Source organism: Bos indicus x Bos taurus, chromosome 8, assembly GCF_003369695.1.
Source record: "Bos indicus x Bos taurus breed Angus x Brahman F1 hybrid chromosome 8, Bos_hybrid_MaternalHap_v2.0, whole genome shotgun sequence".
In the NCBI taxonomy this organism is placed as follows: domain Eukaryota; kingdom Metazoa; phylum Chordata; class Mammalia; order Artiodactyla; family Bovidae; genus Bos; species Bos indicus x Bos taurus.
This window is the reverse complement of record NC_040083.1, coordinates 8,381,622-8,403,250: the sequence shown is the minus strand read 5'-3', so window position 1 is coordinate 8,403,250 and position 21,629 is coordinate 8,381,622. Positions and strand designations below refer to the sequence as shown.

At 52.1% G+C, this 21,629-nt stretch overlaps 1 protein-coding gene across 1 annotated transcript; it reads right to left on the bottom strand.

The window, feature by feature from the left end:
• Positions 1–14,545: 14,545 nt before the first annotated feature.
• SOX7 (SRY-box 7) lies at positions 14,546–21,571 on the bottom strand. The gene is made up of 2 exons (XM_027549002.1): positions 21,148–21,571; positions 14,546–17,633 (listed from the first exon to the last, which is right to left on the bottom strand). Exons 1-2 carry the CDS (start codon positions 21,383–21,385, stop codon positions 16,708–16,710), a joined length of 1,164 nt encoding a protein of 387 aa, XP_027404803.1. The 5' UTR covers positions 21,386–21,571; the 3' UTR covers positions 14,546–16,707.
• Between the last annotated feature and the right edge of the window lie 58 nt (positions 21,572–21,629).

Genomic DNA, 21,629 nt, shown 5'->3' with positions numbered 1-21,629 from the left:
CCCACACTCAGATCTATTGTAAACAGCTACTGAAAACTTTTCAAACGTGTAGCACAGGAGGGAGTCTGTGAAAGGGCTGAGGGTTTCAACTCGGGGAAGGAGCTCAGACTGGAACCAAAAAGGCCTCCAGGAACAGCTTTGCTTGCACCATGTTCATGACCATCACTGGCACACAACCCAGTCAAGCATGCTGGCTGCTACTCCATTCAAGGAGTATTTGTAGAACCCCTGGAATGAATGAGACACAGAGAAGACTTCAAAAAATAGCACAGTGAAGATCATCTCTAACTTAAGACCTTATTTCAATACCCTCATCTGAAGTTCAGAGGAGTCAGAGAACTCACCTACTGTCCCCAAGCTAATAAGTGACCTGCTGGGTTTCGAGCCTAGGCCCCTCACACCTAACCCTAAGCGTCCACTCTTCTCCCTAAACCAGCCATCACAGCAATGCAACCCCTCCCCTCTCGGAGGCTGGAGCTAGAGGTGAGCCCCAAGGAGTAGGAACCCTGTCCATAGGGCACTGTGTGACCGTGGGTGACAGCCTACAGGCACACAGGTCAGGAGGGCACCAGAAGGGAGGCCTCAGCGACAGGTGGCTCTTGAGTAAGGGCTTCTGCTGGGAGGAGGGTGATGGTTAGGGTGGGTGGCAGTGTCAGAGAAAAGGCTGGCTGGTGGAATCTGGAGCTCAGAATGTCTGTGTGTAGGGGGTGCTGGGGGCCTCCTGGAGTCCAAGTTTAAAGGGAAATAAGGGAGCCTGTCTTGAAGTTGCATTTGCACAGCGACCCTATTGTATTTTGATTGTTGTGCACTCAGGCGCCGTCCACCAGGCCAGATTGGTGCAGACCAGGGTTGGGAGGGACTGTGGAAAAGGGCCCCCAGTGTGAGTCGTGTCCGCGGATGGGCAGTAACAGGATGAAGCCAAAAGAAAAGCGCGAATTTATTAAGCACCACCTTTGAGTCATTTGATGAGAACCTGGAATCTCGATCCACCCTCTCACCCCGTGAGGGGGTCTTCAGGATCCCTGTTCTTCCAGCTAAGGAAACTGAGGCTGGAGGAAGTGAGTGACTCACCCCAGGCCCCACAGGCAGCAAGAGGGGGAGCCCTGCCCTCTGGGCATACTCTTCCCCGACATCGAGGAGACAGGAAGACCATGTCCTGCACAGTCACAGCCAAGCTGAACCGAGGGGAAGTGCACAGGAAAAGGTCACCCCAAAGTCACTGGGCCGTTTCTAGCAGAGGAGGCACCTCCAAGCCCGGGCACCCCTGGGCCTTTACCCTCCTTCCCAGGAAGAGAGGTTTCCGCCCTGGGCAAGACGGTGCACGTCAGAGGCTTGGGCAGCGGTGCTGGGCCCCGGGCCGGTTCCCAGCACTCAGGGCAGCCGGGCCAAGCTGCTGACTCACTGCGCAGCCACGGACAAGTCACTTCCCTCTGGGTGCCCGGCCTGGCCTTGCAAGTGGGCATCCTTGCAGCCTGCACCTGGGCCCTAGGGGCCTTCCCCTGAGATCCGGCTGGCAGATGACTCCGGGGAGCAGGAAACATGTCATTTGAGAATAGACGTTCGGTTGCAAACAAAACCCACATTCATTTATTTAGCTCCCCAGCATATGGGATCTTAGTTCCTGAAGCAGGAATCGAAACTGCACCCCCTGCATTGGAAGCATAGAGTCTTAACCACTGGACCACCAGGGAAGTCCCAGAACCCACATTCAGAAAGTGAACATGTGCCTCCTTATCTTTGTGGCAAGAAAGCCCCACACACTCTTTGGGCACACATGCTCAGGAGAGAGTCCTGAGGTAGGATGGCTTCTGCAGAGGGGGCCCTGCTGAAGGCTGAGGTACCCCAAAGATTGGGGTTGTACACCTTTCCTCCTCAGTGTGACCGGCAGGTCAACTCTCTGGTTGAGGAAGTGGATCCTCATTTACGGCAATTCAGGCTTCCTCAGCAAACTGTGGGGCATTTGTGGGGTTCCGTAACATGGGGATCGGAAACGTGACTTCTAGAAGAGCCTACAACAGAGTTCATCACCTGTTCAGAGGCCTGCAGTGCTGCAGAAATGTATTCAGGCTACATTTTCACTTTTTACAAAAGCAAATTTACAAAACAATGTAATGCCAATATCCTAAAATAAAGTTTAAAAATACGTGGGTAAACACATACATAGACCTAGGGGGAGAAAAGTCTAGAAGGACTACAACAAAAAATAATAAAGGGTTTTAAAATTAGGCCTGGAAAAGATAACTTACCAAGGGGCTAAATTTACTTGCAAAGAGAACTTACAACCTTATTACTATAGAATTAGCAGCCAACTCCTTACTTTGAAGGCTGAGCACCACAGAATTGATGCTTTTGAACTGTGGTGCTGGAGAAGACTCTTGAGAGTCTCTTGGACTGCAAGGAGATCAAACCAGTCAATCCTAAAGGAAATCAGTCCTGAATATTTATTGGAAGGACTGACGTTGAAGCTGAAGCTCTAATGCTTTGGCCACCTGATGTGAAGAGCTGATTCATTGGAAAAGATCCTGATGCTAGAAAAGATTGAGGGCAGGACAAGAGAGTGACAGAGGATGAGATGGTTGGATGGCATCATCGACTCAATGGACATGAGTTTGAACAAAATCTGGAAATAGTGAGGGATAGGGAAGCCTAGCGTGCTGCAGTCCATGGGGTCACAAACAGTTGGACACGACTGAGCAACTGAACAACAGCAGCAACAGGAATCATTAGAGTCAGCTGCTTGGATTGGCCCATTGGGTTGGGAGAATAAGCTGTCCCAAAATCTTTTGTATCAGGCCTTGGAAAGTCATGATATGTATGCGTATGTGTGCAATATGTATTTATGTATAACTGATTGTGTGCAATATATGTGTGTACAGGTGTATAATATATGTGTATATAATACATATGTGTGTGTAATATACGTATATAGATGAGTTTGTGTAATATATATCTGTATGTATCATCTCCCCACACGTAGCACCGATTTTCTTCCTGACCTGCTCCTCTGGGGACATTACAAATAGCTTTCATTCCTGACAGATGGCCAAGGGTGGGGTACAGACAGACTAAAAGGTGGCAGACGGCCAGTGTAGAATTAAAATTTTCCAGTGATCATCAAAAGGTGATTGTGGGACTTCCCTGGTGGTACAGTGGATAAGAATCTGCCTGCCAAACGCAGGGGACACAGGTTCGCTCCCTGGATCAGGGTGAGTCCACGTGCTGAGGAGTAACGAAGCCCATGCACCACGATTACTGCACCTAGTGAAGCAGTCGTGAGCCTGCACGCTGCAACCAGCGAAGCCCGCGCTCCGCAGCAAGAGGCACCGCCCCAGTGAGCCGCCCACTGCACCCCAACTACACGAAGCCCCAACAGCAACGAAGACCCAGTGCAGCCAAACTTAAAAAGAAGAGAGAGAGAGATTGCATTATGAATGTAAATCTCACCATCGACCATCTCCTGAGTTTCTAGTTTTAATTACCGTAATCTGAAATCTCTCGACATAAGCGAGTACTAACCGATTTACAAGTAGAAAAGCCGAGTCCCAGAGAAAAATGAAGCAACTCGTCTAAGATCAAACACTGAGCAGAGGGCGGACCAGAAGTGTTCGAGCCCTGAGCAGCTTCTATGATCCAGCAGACGCTGACGGGGCATCCACTGTGTGCCTGGCATGGAGCAGGCCCCGTGGAATCAGAGATAAAGAAGATGCCTTTCCCAGATAAATCCATTCCTAGACTAGTGGGAGGACACAGGCTGGAAAACAGATTGCATTATCACATGCTCGGTACTGCATGAGAGGCTGATGGGAACATGCACACACTCTCTGGGGACACGGGCTGGGGGAGGTGGGTTGGATGGGTGGAGTGTGTGTGGAAGAGGCTTTCTGAGAGGAGAAACATCCAAGCTGCGTCCTAAGACTTGAGTGGGAGTCCACCAAGTGAAAATGTGGGGAAGGGCATTTCAGCCTGAGGGAACAGCCTAAGCAAAGGCATAGGGGAATGAGGAAACAAGCCCCATTTGGAAATCTGCTGTGCCCAGAACACAGTGTGCTCTATGGGCAGTAAGTCAGGGGAGAGGAGGCTGCTAGCTGGGTTGGGGCCTGAGCATCCCTCAGAAAGGTCTGGGCCTCACCTTACTGGTGGTAGCAGGCAGGCAGAAGCTTGTCCCAAAGGGACATTTGCAGACGTTATGGGCCCCTCTGGCTGGCCTCAGGACCATAGTCAAGTGACTGTGGGGAGGCCTGGGAGTGGACAGCACTTGTGGGCTTGGGAGGATGGCGTCCTGGAGTCCCCCTTGGCCACGGAGGACCCAGTTGCAGACTTCACTTGGTCCCACCTGACGGGAGGGACGCTCCTGGGTATCAGGGTTACGTGGGGACCTACCAGGCTGGGCTCTGACAGCAGGGGCCTCTTGCCTCATTTTGTCAGGCCAAACACCCTCTGTGGATAGGTAGATGGATCAGATGACTTGGGCAAGGTGAGGCAGAGTTCCAAGGAGGTGGTGCCAAGGCCTGGTGACACATAGAACTGGGGCCCAGCCAGGTGTCTGGGGGCCTTAGGCCGTGGCCTGGTGACAAGGCTGGGCGAGAGCCCAAGGCAGCTGAGGCAAGAAGGGATGATGAGGAGGGATGTGTTCAGGGCCTGAATGTGGGAGCCACACCCCCAGCACAGATGTGTGCAGCTCAGGGGGACCCCATCCAGGGCCCCCCATAACTGCCACCTCCCTAGAGACCACTTCCAGGCTGAGGCCAGGAGTAGAGAGGAGGGGAACACCTCTTCTTCTTGCTCCTTTTCACAGGTTCAGAGAACCAAGGTATTCTAGCCTCTAGAAACTTCAAGTCCAGATTCCTAATTTACAGAGGCCCAGAGAGGGAAAGTAACTTGCCCAAGGTCACACAGCAGACAAATGGCTGAGCCAGCTCTGCAGAGCATAAAATGGAAAGGGTTAGAATACAATTTTCCTTCCTTCACCCACCTCTCCTATCTATAGGCCTCCCATGACCAGGGGACCCCAGATCCGGGGACAGCACAGCCCAGGCAGCTCGTGTGGCCCTGCACCATCACCCAGGCTGCGAGCCGACTAGCAGCCCAGGGAATTCCCCACCTTCCTCTCCGCCGCCCACCAGCTGTTCAGGGTCAGCTGTGGTGGGTGGACACTCACCCCAGGCACAGCCGAGAGACAGTCCGTCCTCCGAAGCAGGAGCCAGGGAGGGCACGTTTGTCTCCTGCTTCATCGGCGGGATCCCCATCTCTGCTTATCAGCGACGGGACCTGACTCAGCCCTGCTTTACCTCACCTGAGCATCAGCTCCACCTGTGAAAGGGTATAATCATACCTGCATTGGGATGGCTGCCATGGTCGCGGGAGACACCAAACCCAGGAGCGCTTTGTAGACAGTGCCCGCAAGTGTGAAGAGCAGAGTGCTGCCTATGTCTTCTCGTGCACGTGCCCACTAGGGTGTCTGCCAATACCTATGCACATGTTTTCTGCAAGGCAAGCACATGTTCACCTGTGCTGGACATTAAATTCTCCCTTTGTGCACTTTAATGACCAAGAACTGGCTTCCTGATGAGGGTGGAGGGGATGCCTTTATCAGGGGCCTAGGGAGCAGGTCTGGGCTTGAGTGAGGAGATGCACCCCAGTTTGGGGGCAGAGTACCCAGAGCGGGGGGCCTGTGAGAAAGCCAGCTGCTGGGTTGGTGGGGGCGGGGGGGCATGCCTGGATGTCGGCAGCCTGCAGTCCTGGTGGGGTCCCCATTGATGGCTGTGTGTCTGAGCAGCCCCCTAACCCTTTCCAGGACTGGTGTCTCTGAGAAGCCCCCTCTTGCCTGCCTTGGGGTCCTAGGCATAATCCTTGCCCCCAACCTGGAGTCCCAGGTATCCTGGCTCCCAGGGAGGAGACTGGGCCCAGGGACAGGATGGTGGGAACGAGACCAGAGAGGACATTATCTACGGGAGAGGAAAGCAGAGCAGGGGCAAGTCAGCTCGAGGTGACATTAATGAGCAGGCGCTGCCCCTCCAGGCCCTCCTTCCCTCCCTCAGTGGGGATGGGCTGCTCTCTGAGAGCCAGCCCTTCTCAGAGGGGTGGTCACTGCCCATGCAGCTCCCCAAGTCCCTGGGAGGGAGACCCTTTGCTCCTGTGTGGCTGCTGCTCCTCACCCTTCCAGTTAGAAGGGAGCAAGGCTCAGAGAGGGTCGGAATCTCACTCCAGCCACACAGCCCATTAGGGCAGAGCAGGGCAGCAGCTGGGGCCCAGGGCAGCCCTGGCCCCTCCCTCTGCGCCAGCCTGGCGTCGGGCCTGCCCAGCCCACCACTGTCCACCCTCTGCCCTCGGATGGTGGCCAGGTGGGAGGGGGCTGGTGCGTGGACTGACACTGAAGAAACGGACCAGCTTTGCAGCCTGAACCCCAGGCACGAGATCTGACAAACGCATAAAAAGATTTACACTCCCTGCCCTCCTTGGAGATGATTGACTTTGGAGCAGGAAGGCGTCCGCTCTCGGGGGACGTGGCCTCTGAGGCCCCAAGACAGGCCAGAGTCCCTGGGCCTGGAGCCTGAGTGCTCTGAAGGTGGGGACCTCTGGGCGTGCTGGCCCCAGCCCTGTTTCCTGTGGCTGCTTCGGGACGGGGTGGGGGAGGAAGGCTCGGCCTGGGCTAGCTAATCTGGAGAAGTGATTTTCCTCCTCGGCTGGCCCCTCCCTGGGCAGGGCTCTGGGCGCGAAGGTAGCCTGGCCGTGGCTCCCAGGGAGGGGCCGGCTTATCAGGCAGGAAACACTGGGCTCAGGCCACATCCTCCTCCTCCTGGTCACAGCAGCTCCCAGGGGCAGGAAAACACTCGGCACCAGGCTGCTCCTCCGCCCTCTCCGGGCCCCTCCTGCAGCCCTTCGTCCTCCTTTCAGTCCCCCAACCACCAGGGCGGCAGACAGTGCTGGGCTATGATGGCCACTTCGGGGTTCTGCCCCGGCTTCCCAGCCCCTCTGCCAACCCTGAACCACCTACTACCTTTTTGGGCGCCTGCAGCCAGGTCACAGGGGGCAGGTAGGGGTGGCAGAAACACAACAAAGGGGCCCAGGCTCCCAGAGACGTCCGGCTCCTTCTGTGCCCCCTCCCCCATTCCCAGAAGGGCCTGGGAGCCTAGGGCCATGTGCCCACCTCCCACCAGAGCAGACTGGAGCTCTCCCTTCCCAGGACACTCATCCCCAGCCCCCCTCTCCTGGGTCAGCACCCGGAGGATGCAGGAATCCAGGAAGAATCTTCTTGGGAAGTCTCCTGGGCATGCCCACTCATCGGCTCCTGCATCCCCTACCGGCTGCATTCCGAGGAACACTTTGTCCCATCACCCGTGTCCTTGTTGTGCCACTAGCCACCCCCCCAACCCCCACTCAAGGCTGAGACCCCCCAATCCAGCAGAGAGGCCATGGAGGTGGAGGTCTCCCCTAGCCCTGTCCCAGCCAGCCTCCTGGGCCAGCACTGCTGAGGAGGACTGACCAGGCTGGGTCCTGAGGGCGGGGCCCTCCTGGCCCCTCCCCTTCACAGCTCCGCACTCAAGGCCCTTCACCAGTTTTCTGCTCCAAGCTGCTCCCTCTCAAGTGAATCCCTTGACCTCTCCTGGCCTCCAGTTCCTTTTTCATCAAGTCTGGGGATTGACAACACGATAACAGTTCCTGGGGTTCCCTGGTGGTCCAGTGGATAAGAATCTGCCTGCCAATGCAGGGAACACAGGTTCAAGTCCTGGTCTAGGAAGATCCCACATGCCAAGGAGCCTGTACACCATGGCCACTGAGCCTGTGCTCTACAACAGGAGAAGCCACGACAATGAGAAGCCTCTGCACCGTAAGAGAATAGTCCCCACAGTCTGCAACTAGAGAAAGCCTGTGTGCAGCAACATAGACCCAGTGCAGCCAAAAGTAAATAAGTAATAAATAAAGCCAAAAAAATAAATTCCTTCCAGCTCTGACCTCTGATTTTTTTCAAGATCACAGAGCTAGGATGAGAATTCTTTCCAGTAAAATTGTAACTGCTTTGTTTACATGAGGATACCTAATTCGATTGATGGCCCACATCGGAACAAATCAATCTATCTTATTATACCCTGTCTTGCAGATCTTAAGGATGTTACACATGCTTTCCTGGACCTTCACAGCACCCTGAGATGTGGCAGCTGGTGCTTCTATTTTTCAGGAAAGGGGATAAAGAAAAAGGAAGTCATAAGGCTTGTCAAAATTGGAGCAGAGGAGCTACACAGCTCTCTTGGGTTCTCTGATGTCATAAGGGCAAGCCAGCATGCTGAGACACGTATGGAACACATGGACACCTTGGGGCACCCGTCCTCGTGGCGGGACCCCCACCTGTGGAAGTCAACCACATCTCTCAGATCCCATCAACAGAACCTCTAAGACACAATGGCCCTGAGGTCCCTGCTGCAAAGATATTTCACTCATCAGAATCCACTGATTTTTTTCAGCATCCAGGGGCTTATGTTCCTTGTTTTAAGGTTCCCCAATTTGTCCTAATAAACTGTGGAAAATTCTGAAAGAGATGGGAATACCAGACCACCTGACCTGCCTCTTGAGAAATTTGTATGCAGGTCAGGAAGCAATAGTTAGAACTGGACATGGAACAACAGACTGGTTCCAAATAGGAAAAGGAGTATATCAAGGCTGTATATTGTCACCCTACTTATTTAACTTCTATGCAGAGTACATCATGAGAAATGCTGGGCTGGAAGAAGTACAAGCTGGAATCAAGACTGATGGGAGAAATATCAATAACCTCAGATATGCAGATGACACCATCCTTATGGCAGAAAGTGAAGAGGAACTAAAAAGCCTCTTGATGAAGGTGAAAGAGGAGAGTGAAAAAGTTGGCTTAAAACTCAACATTCAGAAAACGAAGATCATGGCATCTGGTCCCATCACTTCATGGGAAATAGATGGGGAAACAGTGGAAACAGTGTCAGACTTTATTTTGGGGGGCTCCAAAATCACTGCAGATGGTGACTGCAGCCATGAAATTAAAAGACACTTACTCCTTGGAAGAAAAGTTATGACCAATCTAGATAGCATATTCAAAAGCAGAGACACTAGTTTGGCAACAAAAGTTCGTCTAGTCAAGGCTATGGTTTTTCCTGTGGTCATGTATGGATGTGAGAGTTGGACTGTGAAGAAAGCTGAGCACTGAAGAATTGATGCTTTTGAACTGTGGTGTTGGAGAAGACTCTTGAGAGTCCCTTGGACTGCAAGAAGATCCAACCAGTCCATTCTGAAGGAGATCAGCCCTGGGATTTCTTTGGAAGGAATGATGCTAAAGCTGAAACTCCAGTACTTTGGCCACCTCATGCAAAGAGTTGACTCATTGGAAAAGACTCTGATGCTGGGAGGGATTGGGGGCAGGAGGAGAAGCGGATGACAGAGGATGAGATGGCTGGATGGCATCACTGACTCGATGGACGTGAGTCTGAGTGAACTCCAGGAGTTGGTGATGGACAGGGAGGCCTGACATGCTGCGGTTCATGGGGTCACAAAGAGTCGGACATGACTGAGCGACTGAACTGAACTGAACTGAACTGAATTTGTCCTAGAACTGTGCCTCCCCAAGGCCTCTTGGATGGATGGAAGGTGAGTGACCAGTGAAAGGACAGTGAGCAGAGCTAGGGGACTCACATTTTGGCCCAGGTGTGACCCTCTGAGAGATGGCTACACTCCGTGCCTACACGTAGAACATCCCAAAAGTGCCCATAATAGAGTCCTCTCCCAGTCTTGGGTGATCCCCTGCCTTCCTCGCTCATGGTTTGTATAACAGGGGGACCTTCCTTGTCACCCCCACCCTAATCCCATGTCCCTCTGGTTCAAGGGAAGGCAGGCCTGAGAGGATCTGGAGGAAATCCAGGCTGCATCGGGGCCTTTACATGGTCCCATGATGAAGAAGGGAAGAGCATGACCAACAGCCTCCAGGGGGAGGATCACTTGGGGACAAGTCCCGTTAATTTCTGCAGATGACATCAAGCGTACATGGATTTAAACTGAGCCAGGAGGGATTTAGGCGAGGTACAAAAAGGTACAAAGTAGAACTTTCTAAAAACTTTCTGGCCGCACTGTGCAGCATACGGGATCTTGTTCCCTGTCCAGCGATCAAATCCACGCCTCCTGGAGTAGAAGCTCAGAGTCTTAACAAGTCAAGGATCTTCCTGGATTGCCAAGGGAAGTCCTGAGAAAGAACTTTTTGATGATGGAACTCATTCGACTCTCTTAAGAGAAAAACCTCTTTCTGTAGAAGACTCAAATCAATTAGAAACCCGTCTGAAGAAGAATGGCTAAGACTCAGTCCTCAGTAGAGACAGGGAAATGGACTCAACGACCCAGACTGTCTCTGTCAATCCCAGCTCCGTGCCAGACAAGGAGGGTTCCTCTCTACAAGCCCCTCTCCCACATCGTGAGGTCTCCTGCACAATCGGTCTCAGTGTGATAAACTGAGAAACACGTGGATCCAGGCTTTTTAATCTAGTACCAGCCTCCAGCTCTAAAAGTCATAAAAATTGCTTAAAGAGATCTGAAGTAGACAACAGCTATTCTGTACATGTGTATAAAGCCTTACAACTTCTCACAAGCCCAGAAATTCACTATCTGTCCTGGATGAGAGAACAGGTCCAAAGATTAGCCCAAGTTCCAATCAAAATCCAGGGATGGGGGGAGGTCACTCCTGCCCTGGTTCCCAGCTCTTTCCAGACCCTCTCCTGCTCCCTGGAGCTCTGAGCGCCCTGTGAATGCAGCCAGCTGCCCTGTGCCCTGGGGGACTCTGAGGACCAATTCGGTTCCCACATTGACTGACGGAGGAAGCCTTTCTTCCATAGAGTAAACTGGCGCTTCAGGAAGGGTGTGCCGTCTACTGTGGTGACCGAGGAAAGGAATACCTCCAATGTGTCGGTGAAGCGAGGGTAAGCTCATCACTGTCCTCAGGAAGATGAGCTGCCGTGACAGGGGAAGACCACTGAGCATGGGCAGGCTGGAATCAGGTAAAAACTGTCCTCAGGAGCCTGCCTTCTTCCTGGTAGGAGAGAGTTCATTCTGGGGACTGCTTGCATGGAGCCATTCTGTGCCTCGATGAAAAGCTGTAAACTCACTCATAGCTCAGACCTGCGATACCTGACTGTGAATCTAGCCAAGGACAGAAACAAGTAAATGTGCACTGCCGTGCTGTTCTATAATGGCGAAACACGAAAACGGAACAACTTAGTTATCTAGTACTAAGTAAATCAAGCCACATTCATACACTGAAGTACTGTGTTGTCATCAAAAGTGATAAACATGAAGACAGCTATCAATGTGGCAAAATTTCTATAATAGGATGTTGAAAGGATAAAACCAAATACCAATGGTATCTATATCTTGAATGCTTGAATACAGGACTGGGGAGTTGAGTATACAAAAATGAACCAGTTATATCAAGGTCATGGAGTGTGTAATTTTTCTTTTTTTCTAATATTTTTTTTCATGTTGATTTTTCAACTGCCCTTTTCAACACTCTTAGCAGAAAGGTAAAGTTTAAGGACAAGAAAATGTCTATGTAATATTAATGACTAAAAATGCCTATCATAAAATACCCGTGTCTCTGTAAAGCTAGACGAACAAAAAAGGACTGGTCTGAGTAAACAAACAAAATACACTGATGTGTATAAAAAAAAATTACCAGTAATGTTGCTAAGTTGTTGACAATAGATGACTTATTTTTTTACCTATGATGTTACTTTTTACTAAACTTTCTACAAAGACTATGTTTCTTTTGAAAATTAAAATATCAGTAGATTATGCAAAGAGTTGACTCATTGGAAAAGACTCTGATGCTGGGAGGGATTGGGGGCAGGAGGAGAAGGGGACGACAGAGGATGAGATGGCTGGATGGCATCACCGACTCGATGGACATGAGTTTGAGTGAATTCCAGGAGTTGGTGATGGACAGGGAGGCCTGGCGTGCTGCAATTCATGGGGTTGCAAAGAGTTGGACACGACTGAGCGGCTGAACTGAATTGATAGCTAGATAGGTGATAAATGGTTAAGTGGGTGGATGGATGGGTAGAAAGATGAAGTAAGTGAAGTAGGTGGATGAGCTCAATGGATGGATAGATAATACAGATAAATATTTTGTTCCCTTCCTTCCTTCCTTCTGTCCAAATCCCTTTCACGGGGATGAAATCAACAGCAAAGGCTTTTCAAAAGGAAAGGTAGGAAGTTAAAAATGCTACAAATCACCTGCCCTCAGCTCTATTTTGGTACTCTAGGATAAGACAGGAGAGGAGATGCTTGGGTCCTCTGTGTCCACCTCCTGACTCATTTACTTCTGTAACAGGGGAGGCTATATGGCCATGGCTATATCACATTCTGTCTCAGAGCCCTGAGAACTGCACACACATGGGCTCCAGGGTCTGGGTTTCCAGAGAGATGAGTGAGGAGATTAGGGACCCAGAAGATTTCAGGTCTTTAGCACCAGGACTCACTGGAATACCTACAGGACTTCTCAGATGTTTACCTTATTCATTTATTCATCCACTTACTTGTTGAGCAGCTACTATGTATCTGCCCTGCTGGGGAAGACTCACACAAATGGATCACACCAACACCAGCTGTAAGTGCTAGATCCCATCAAGTTCCCGCTGGAGCTCAGAGACGAGAGTGACCTGCCCCCAGCCAGCACGAGTGGGAGTGTCTGAGCTGGATTTGGACAGTGGGTCGATGTCATCAGACAGGCCATGAGAGTGAGGGTCTCCCTGGTAGGGGAACAGTGCTGGGAAAAGCACAGAAGCCTGGGGCAGAAAGCATTTTCAGAGAACAATAGGCTTTCCAGGCCGTGGCTACACTGTGGGGAAGGGGCAGGGGGTGGGGGCTGGCCGTGTGGACACAGTACCAGGGCCCCTCCTCAGATCCATGAACCTCGCGGGGTCCCTGGGGACCCTGTGTGCCATGGGCGACGCACAGGCACCGAAGGGTCTTAAGGAAGTGTGACGTGGTAACATTCGTGTTTTAGGAAAACAACCCATAAAACGGTGTACGCACATCAATTCTCATCAGCCAAAGCCAAAAGTACGCTTGTCCCAGGAGGGGCAGGCAGGAGAGCTGGGTACCTGGGAGGGGCGGCCAGAACTCTATAATGCCCCTGGCTTCCAGGCATGACCGTCTTACTCACAGCTGGGCAAAAGTGAGAAAGCTCCCTGTCGCAGGTCAGTGCCCTGCCCTCCCGAAGGCGGGGGACACCACCCTCGCCCCCACAGTATGACCCGGAATGACACACGCCCCTCTGGCCCCGTCCAGGGCCGGACACTGACGCTGACACATAGATAGGGCCAGTGGACGTTGCAGGACAAGCTCTCCCGCCAGGCGATGACGCTGCAGGCGGCCACTGTCGGCTGGCCACGGTGGTGGGCCTCGGCAGCAAGGAATTCGGGTGTCATCTAATGTTAGCCTTGTCATTTCCCCTTTGTCCATCCTTTTTCCCTGGGATGTGAGAGGTAAAAACCGGCCAGATGTAATCCTACGTCTGGTGAGTCTCTATAAAAGGCATGAGCCTTCTAACTGGGAGACTGTCAATGCCAGCGAAACCCCAGCCTCCACCAGTTGAGTAGGGTGACTCCAGGGTGCCCCCTCCCTCCCTGGGCCTCAGTGTTCCTGACTGTGCAATGGGGTGGAGTGATGATGGGCCCCATCTGGGGCTGGGAATGAGAAACAGACCATAAAACTTGCTGTAAAACTCCCTACATCTATAAAGTGCTATTAAAGTAATGACGAGAGATTACGATCCAAATTTGCAGAAAGAACGTCTGCCTGATCGGACCCTCCCAAGACCCACTCCTTGGCCCAGAGGCCCTGGAAGAACACAGGGCTTCTATTGACATGAACAAGTTACAACGGCTTTCCCACAGAGAGGAGCCAGATGTAGTGAATGGCCTGGGGACTGAGGAATCATCGCTTTTTTCCGGACACTGTTTGGCTGGGATTTTCATCTTGAACCTTAACAAGATATTACATCCTTTAATTACCCACCCTTGTGTTGCCCTGTTTTCTCTGCAACATTCCAGGGAGCTTTGAGAGCACATGATTCTTGTAAGACCACATCCCTAGATGCATAGGAAAGAGGACAATCTAAATAGTCTTCAAAAGATGATTTCAAAAAGAAGGGGAAAATGGAGTTTCCCCTTAAGGAAGCAAATACTTGGGCCCTACTTCCCATCTTGAGACAGTCTGACAACCACTGCATTCCACCTTACAAGTGTGAAGTCATCCTATCCAAGGAGAAAATTGTTTTGCAACTAGGCTGTGAATTTGTCTTTTCTTTCAATATCAAGAAGAATGACACTGTTTCTAAGGTGTAAAATTAGGCTTTATCTCTTTACCATAATTCATAAAATCAACCAATCAACCACTCCAACAAGGTAAGTTTTTTAAAATAAAAAAATGATGGAGAGAACATTTTGACCAACACCGGAAGGAGAACTGGCATAATATCTACGCCTCACTTGAAAACTTCTTCCTTCACCAAACTGTATTTCAAATGACAGAATGGTCGTGGTACAAAAATGTTTATTTAAATTAAATATTTTAGGCAAACCAATATCTACAACCATTCCAAAGCATATATAGTTCCTACAGAAAGTGGAACAGTTTAGCTTAATGTCTGTGATACTGTTTTATAAGATTATTAATACACATTCTGGACTGCACCAATCATATTGTCCATGGTTTACTATTTATTACCAAAAGTCACATACAGTAATAGCATAAAGATTAATCATATTTTATAAGTGATTTTACAAGAGAATTCCTTGGAAGGAAAAAAAAAGGATCTTTCAACAATACAAAATATAAGGTGAAAATAATAGGAGAATATATAAAAACACTTACATATTTCATACAGGCATAAAATGCTGAAATCATAAGACAACTGTCTTTTATGTCTGATAGGTATGTTCCTTCAACAGAGACTTGGAGGAAGGATGGAAATGTTTTTGGGATGGGGTCAGGGCTCAGAAATATTTTCTGAATCACAGTGCATTTCTATTCTTTGGGAAGTAAGTATAATAAAGGGAAGTTGCTTTGATGTGTTGGCCGAAGATCTTACCTGAAGAACCAGAGGGCTGGTGAGGAGAACGAATTCCCATTTCTGCCATAGGAACCATGCCTGGGATTTTTAAGTCAAGGGATCTTTGAATCAGTAGCCAATTCAGGGGTGGAGAAAGAATAGAAAAGAAGAGAAAAAAGAAAGTCCAGGAAAGGAAGATGGAGACAGAGGAAAGGAAAATCTTTTTGCATCTGCAGAAGGGAGAGCACGGTAAAATTTTGCTCAAGAAATCAGCACATTCAGATTCAAAGACACTGATGCTCCAGTGCTGAAACTCTTTCCAGCTCCCTGCTCTTTGGGTCATTAGGAACGGAAGGCTGACAAGGCATTGCCAAGGTCAGCAAACTGTATCTGATTCCGGCTGAGCATGAAGGCGTGTGTGTTGTGTGTGTCTCATACACACTGTAAATATTCAGACATGTATTTTCTTTTGAAATGTATGAAAGTGAAAAGAAAGTCACTCAGTCATGTCTGACTCTGCAATCCCATGGACTATACAGTCCATGGAATTCTCCAGGCCAGAAACTGGAATGGGTAGCCTTTCCCTTCTCCAGGGGATCTTCCCAACCCGGGGATCGAACCCAGGTCTCCCGCATTGCGGGTGGATTCTTTACCAGTTGAGCCATAAGGGAAGCCCAAAAACACTGGAGTGGGTAGCCTATCCCTTCTCCAGCAGATCTTCCTGACCCAGAAATCAAACCAAGGTCTCCTGCATTGCAGGCAGATTCTTTACCAACTGAGCTATCAAAGAACTTATCTTTAAATATATATATATATATATATATATATATGTTTTTTAAAAAGCAGCTTGAATTCAATTTCGTTGTCAGTGATGCAGTTAACCCCCGGCGTTAATTCCCCAAATCACGATGAGTGTTTTTTCTCAAACTCTTAAAGGGTCCTTTTGGAAGACTAGGATCATTCATGTTGGAAGATGGTGACCAAGTGCAGCAGCCTGAGGTCCTTGGGCAGTGCACGGAATCCTCACCAGGTTGCACGTGAATGAGTTCACTGAGGCCAGCTTCAGCTTCCTTTGGAGAGAATCCTAAATCGGAAAACCCTGGAGCGGAGGGTACCTAAGATACGGAGTCTGTCCCTCACTCCGCAGATGGGGGGATGGGCTGGAAGGAGAGGCGAGGGGAGTCAGGGCTCCCCAGCCCCCGGAGGCAGAACTGGGATTGGGCCGCCAGTCCCCGAATCTTAGCCCAGAGCTCTCCTCACCTGCAAGACCAAAGGTCAGGACGGCAGGACCCCTGCAGCTGTGTCAGAAGCGGCAGGGATGCGAATGTTGCTGGGCTTTTCCCGAATTTGTTTCCGGATTGAAAACTGGGAGGAGAGGTCAGTGAAAACTCTACCGGGAAATAGCGTCCTCAGCAACGACCGCGCCTGATTCCCAGGGTGGAGCCAATGGAAACTCTTTTGAAGGAATATACTCAGAACACTGGCCGCAGCGGGGCGGGGCGGAGGGGAAGGGGCGGGGGAGGGGCCCCGGACCCGCAGAGCCTGTCGGCGCGCGGCTCGTGAAGTGTGTGCCCACCCCAGGGCGCTGCGCTCGGCGCGGGAAGGACCGGCGGCGGCGAGGCCGGGCCGGATGGGCCGCCCGGGCTCTATGACACACTGTAGCTGTTGTAGTACGTGGCCGTGGCATCAGCCAGCACGGAAATGAGGCTGGTCTCTGTGGGGCCCGTCGGTGTCACCTGAGAGACCGCGCCCTGCGCGCTGAGGGCCCCAGCCGCAGAGTCTGGGTGGCCAGGAGTGTTCAAGTACTGGTCGAATTCATTGCGATCCATGTCCCCCAGGAGTTCCACCTGGCTCAGCTGATCCAGGGCTTCGAAGCCGGGATGCTCGGGAGGCGGGGAGAGCTGGCCCAGGTGGGCGTGCAGGTTGGAGTGGAGAGGCGGGTAGGCGGCCTGGGAGTAATAGGCTGGAGACGGGGGACAGCCAGGCACGGTGGACATCATAGAGACGCCCGAGGACTGACTGAGGGCCAGGGAGCCCAGGGGGTGGCCGCAGTGGAGGGGGTTGGGGGCGTACTCCGGGGAGTAGGGGGGCCCCGGCAGGTGGGCGATGCGGCGGGAGTGCGCATGGTCCTCCTGGCAAGGGGAGGAGAAGAAGGTCTGCTCCGGCTCCAGCACGTCCAAGGGTGACATCTCCGGCGGGGTGGGCAGCCCGTAGGGGTACGCGTCCACGCTGCCCGGGGTGCCGCCGCCGCCGCTGCCGCCGGCCGGGCCGTCGTGGAAGCAGCCCCGCAGGCCGGGCAGCGCGGAGCGCGGAGAGTACTCACCCCGGTCCTCCTTCTCCCCCGGCGCCCCCCGGCCGCCGCCCCGCTTCTCGGGCAGGGAGTTCTGGTCGCGGGAGAGCGAGCTGAGCAGGAAGCCTGGGTCCACGCGCTTGCACAGGCGCTTGGCTTGCTTCTTCCTGCGTGGCCGGTACTTGTAGTTGGGGTAGTCCTGCATGTGCTGCAGTCGCAGCCGCTCCGCCTCGTCCACGTAGGGCCTCTTCTGGGACAGCGTCAGCGCCTTCCACGACTTTCCTGCTCACACAAGTCAGACAAGGCCGCCGTCAGCCTCTGCGCAGCTCGGCTCGGGGCGCCCGGTGCACCTGTCTCGACTGGGGCCGCCGAGCATCGCACACGCCTGCTGCCTCGAGTCCCCTGTCCCTCCCCCCCAACCCAGTGCCCCCTCTTCACACAAGGCACCCCACACTCCGCACCCTCTTCTCAGCCCACATCCTGCACGTGCAGTAAGGCCAAACCAACCTCTCCCACTTGCCTGCTCCAAGGCACGCGAGCAAAAGACACACACACACACACACACACACACACGCACGATCATGGCACCTCTCCTATCAAAGCCACCGGACAACAGGAAGGTATAAACAGTGTGAGATTCTCAGTGAAGGGTCCACCTAACCCAATATCACCCACAGGACAAAAATATGTAGACTACAACATTGATTTGGGCTCCCTTTTACCTTCTGAGGGTCAGTTCTTATCATTTGTGCATCCTAATGAAACTTCTGCCTTCCTAGGTTATCGCTGCCCTTCGGGAAGTGACACTATATTATTTGTGGCATACATCTATCACAGCTTTCTTGTGAGGGTACTCAGGATCAGTCAACAGCTTCACAGATGGAGGTAAAATTACAAGATGTAAATTACAGGATCTCATTTATGGCAACAGAGGATTAGCTCTTATATCTGAAGGTCAAACAGAACCTTCATGCCACACACACACACACAAGCTATGGCTTCTAACTGTTTACTGTGACCATGGGAGAGGGCACCTTATCAGTCACTGACTCTCCATATAGAAGTAAACCCCTTACCTTCCCTGGATCTTTGTTTTCCCTGCAGTAAAAAATATACTGTGATGCTCCCCAAAATGCTCTTCTGAAGAAGCATCCCACACTTGTGTCCCACTGGTGCACAAATGCTGCTCTCATGTGTATTTTCCATTCATCCTTTTCACTTGTATGTTATTGCGTAGATTAGTGTCTCTTTCTTTCTTAAAGCACATTGCCCATCCTGCTGCAGGTTTTCTAAAGGTCACTTCTGGACACCTTAGATGGTTACCTCCTAGGGTAGGCTTGGGAACTTAAGTTCCCCTATGACTCTACTGTATCCTGAAGTTTGAGACAAATTGCCCAGAGGGCAGCCCCCTGCCCCAAATCTTGGAAGGCAAGGGGCTGCATCTCCCACCCAGAGCCCTCGGCACAGGGCCAAGTCCAGAGCTATGTATGTGGTTGCCCTTCATGGGGGTGCCCTTCATGGGGGCTGGCCCTGGGTGTCAGGTACACAGAGGGGGCTGAAGGAAGGTGATTATCCAGTACCGTTTGGATGAAAGTATATAACACTATTCCAGTGAAGTTGTCAATTAATACAGTTAGCTCTCATTTGAAAAGACAACTTTAAAAGTGTCAGGAACTCCAATTTTAGTATATGTGCTGCCGAAGCGAGCACTGTCAGGAACTCCAGATTTGGAGTTGGCCATTAGTTTCCAGCCTGTGGTTAAGGCCACAAGTTGTGGCAAGAGGTCCAAGACCCAGACACACCCACACCCTGACTGTGGACTGAATATAAAATGTGACTCAAAGTTTCTGAGTGTACCGAGATATTGTAGTATTCATAAAATATAGGTTCATTTTTAAAACCACTAAATGTATAACTGTCTTTACCTGCTTTCTCATCCATAACATACATGAGTGCTACTGTGTGAAGTTTTTAGAGTCAAAGACTGGAGAGCTAATAGTCAAAAAAGTCTGGGCTCTCGCATTCAGCCCTTTCCCTTTCCTAAGTCAGAAAGGAAAGGGCTGGGCAAGATCATGGGCTTGGGATGGAAATAGATCATCCTGCTGCCCCCTCCGCTTCAGCAGGTGTAGAAAATCCACATTTTTCAAAGCAACACTAGGTCAGTTTCCTTTCCCTAGTGCCAGGGGCTGTGTGTTTAAGCAGGAAGGAATCCATATCTTTCCTGCAAAATGCACTGTAACCTCTAGAAGCCTAAGTGCCAACTGCCAAGAGGAATCAGCTCACAGGAGGCATTTGTCACCCAAGTCCCTTTGCCTGTCCTTTCCCTGGGAGCAGGCAGCCCCAGTCCTACAAGGCTCTCCAAACTGAGTTCTCCCACCCTTGGCTGGGCCTGCTCTATCCTCGTCACAAGAGCTGTGCTTGGGCAACAGGCACAGCACCTGGGTCACACCAAAAATTACATTTAGGGGCTCACCGAAAAAAAAATGTTTTCATTGCTTTAGAAATCTCAAGAAAAATATAAACTTTCTGCTTTAAGAAACTGTTTTATTATTGTATATCTTAATATATTTGTCTTTATGCCAACACATTATAAAGTATGATTTTAAGTATTTTTTTTTCTGGGACAGGGCTGGCTAAGACACACTGGCCCACTAACTCGTCCTGGGAACAGCTAGCCAAGGGGGCTGGGCAGAGGGTGGGAGACTCTTTGAAACTGGCACTCTTATCAGCTGCTTTGAAAGGGCAATCAAACTGCAAGAGGACCCTTTCTGCCAGAGGGCCTGTGGCTTCAGACAGCACAAAGAGGGGTGTCAGGCCTCATTCCACCGATCTGGGGAAGGAGCCCCAAGCTCCAGCGGAAAAAGGAAAAAGAAAAGGCTCCAAGATGGGCCTGGTGGGGTTGCTGGGGGCAGGGCCAGCCTCGGGTGACCACACACTGTCCTTTTTTACAGGGCCTGGCGCCTGCTGGGCACACAAAGTGCTTTGAAAGGTTCCCATCCGTCAAAATGAATAAAAACTACCACAAAGGGCAAAGAGATTAGGTGTTGGCTGGAGCTGATATAGTGCCCAGCTTCTGACAGTGGAGAGAGAAGCCCCCCGCCTCCAGAACATCCTTTCTCTATTGGCCTGACTTGTCCCCAGTCCAGCGTCCGGGGCTGGGACCGCAGGGCAGCCCTGGGGAATTGGCCGGGTTCTCGGACATACCCGCACAGGCCGTCCTAAGCATCCGAATCAAATTTTCTACACTCCTGCGACTGGGAAAGAGGCTCGAATCAAGTCCATTTTGCTGTTGGTTTGATAATTAAGTTAAAGCAGGAATGCGCCACCGCAAGGTCTCTCTTCACCAATATTCGTTAATGAGAGGTACGACTTCCTGTGACTGTGCCCGTGGTGAAGTTCAGCGGATGATGGGTTTTCCTGCTCCCTTACACCCGACCTGTCCGTGCGCGCGAGGATCTCCCTAGCCGAGTACCCGCACCAGGCCGCAGCTCAGACCCGCCCGTGCCCCAGGGCCCCTAACTCTGCTCCCGTCTCTTACAGTGGGCCTCCCCGGCCACCCCGGCGGGCCGTGCCAGTTCACTCTGGGCCTGGTCAACGCGTCCCTGCTCGGAATCCCAGTCCCCGCGCGCACACCCACGCTCGCCCAGATGCCCAGCGGGCACGGTGCGCGCCCCCGTGGGTCCGCACGCCGAGTCTGTCCCACCCTCGCCCCGCGCGCCTTCACTACACCCGCCCGGCCTCCAGCCGCCAGACCCCCGCCCGCCGACTTCGGGCCGCGCCCCGCCCGCTCACTCACCCAGCATCTTGCTGAGCTCCGCGTTGTGCAGGTCCGGGTTCTGCACCGCCAGACGTTTCCTCTCGTCCTTGGCCCACACCATGAAGGCGTTCATGGGCCGCCGGATACGGCTCTCCGAGCCCTTGTCCCCCGGCGGGCGGGGGGCGGCCGGCGGCGACAGCCCGTCCGACAGCTCGGCTTCCAGGGCAGGGCACTCGAGACCCTCAGGCCACGGGTAAGTTCCTAGCAGCGAGGCCATGGCCGCACGGGGGTCGCCTCGCTTCGCGTCGTCGGGCCGGCGCTGACCTGGCCCTCGCACCGGTTGGGGCGTCCAACTTGGCCGGCAGCCGCGGCCCGGCCCCTTATTTATCAGCTTCGAGAGGCCGCGTCCTCCAATGACTCTCGAAGGCGGCGCGGCCCCTCCCTCCTTCACGGCGCGGGCCCCCTCCCTGCGTCCCGGGCCGCAGCGTCCCCGCTCCGACCTGCCGGGAGGAGAGGCGGGA

Excerpts from the sequence above, each read along its gene's own strand:
- SOX7 (XM_027549002.1), bottom strand. The coding sequence starts at position 21,385 with ATGGCCTCGCTGCTAGGAACTTACCCGTGGCCTGAGGGTCTCGAGTGC. Across the intron at positions 17,634-21,147 it reads GGAGCTCAGCAAGATGCTGG|GAAAGTCGTGGAAGGCGCTG; the intron begins GTGAGTGAGCGG and ends TTGTGTGAGCAG.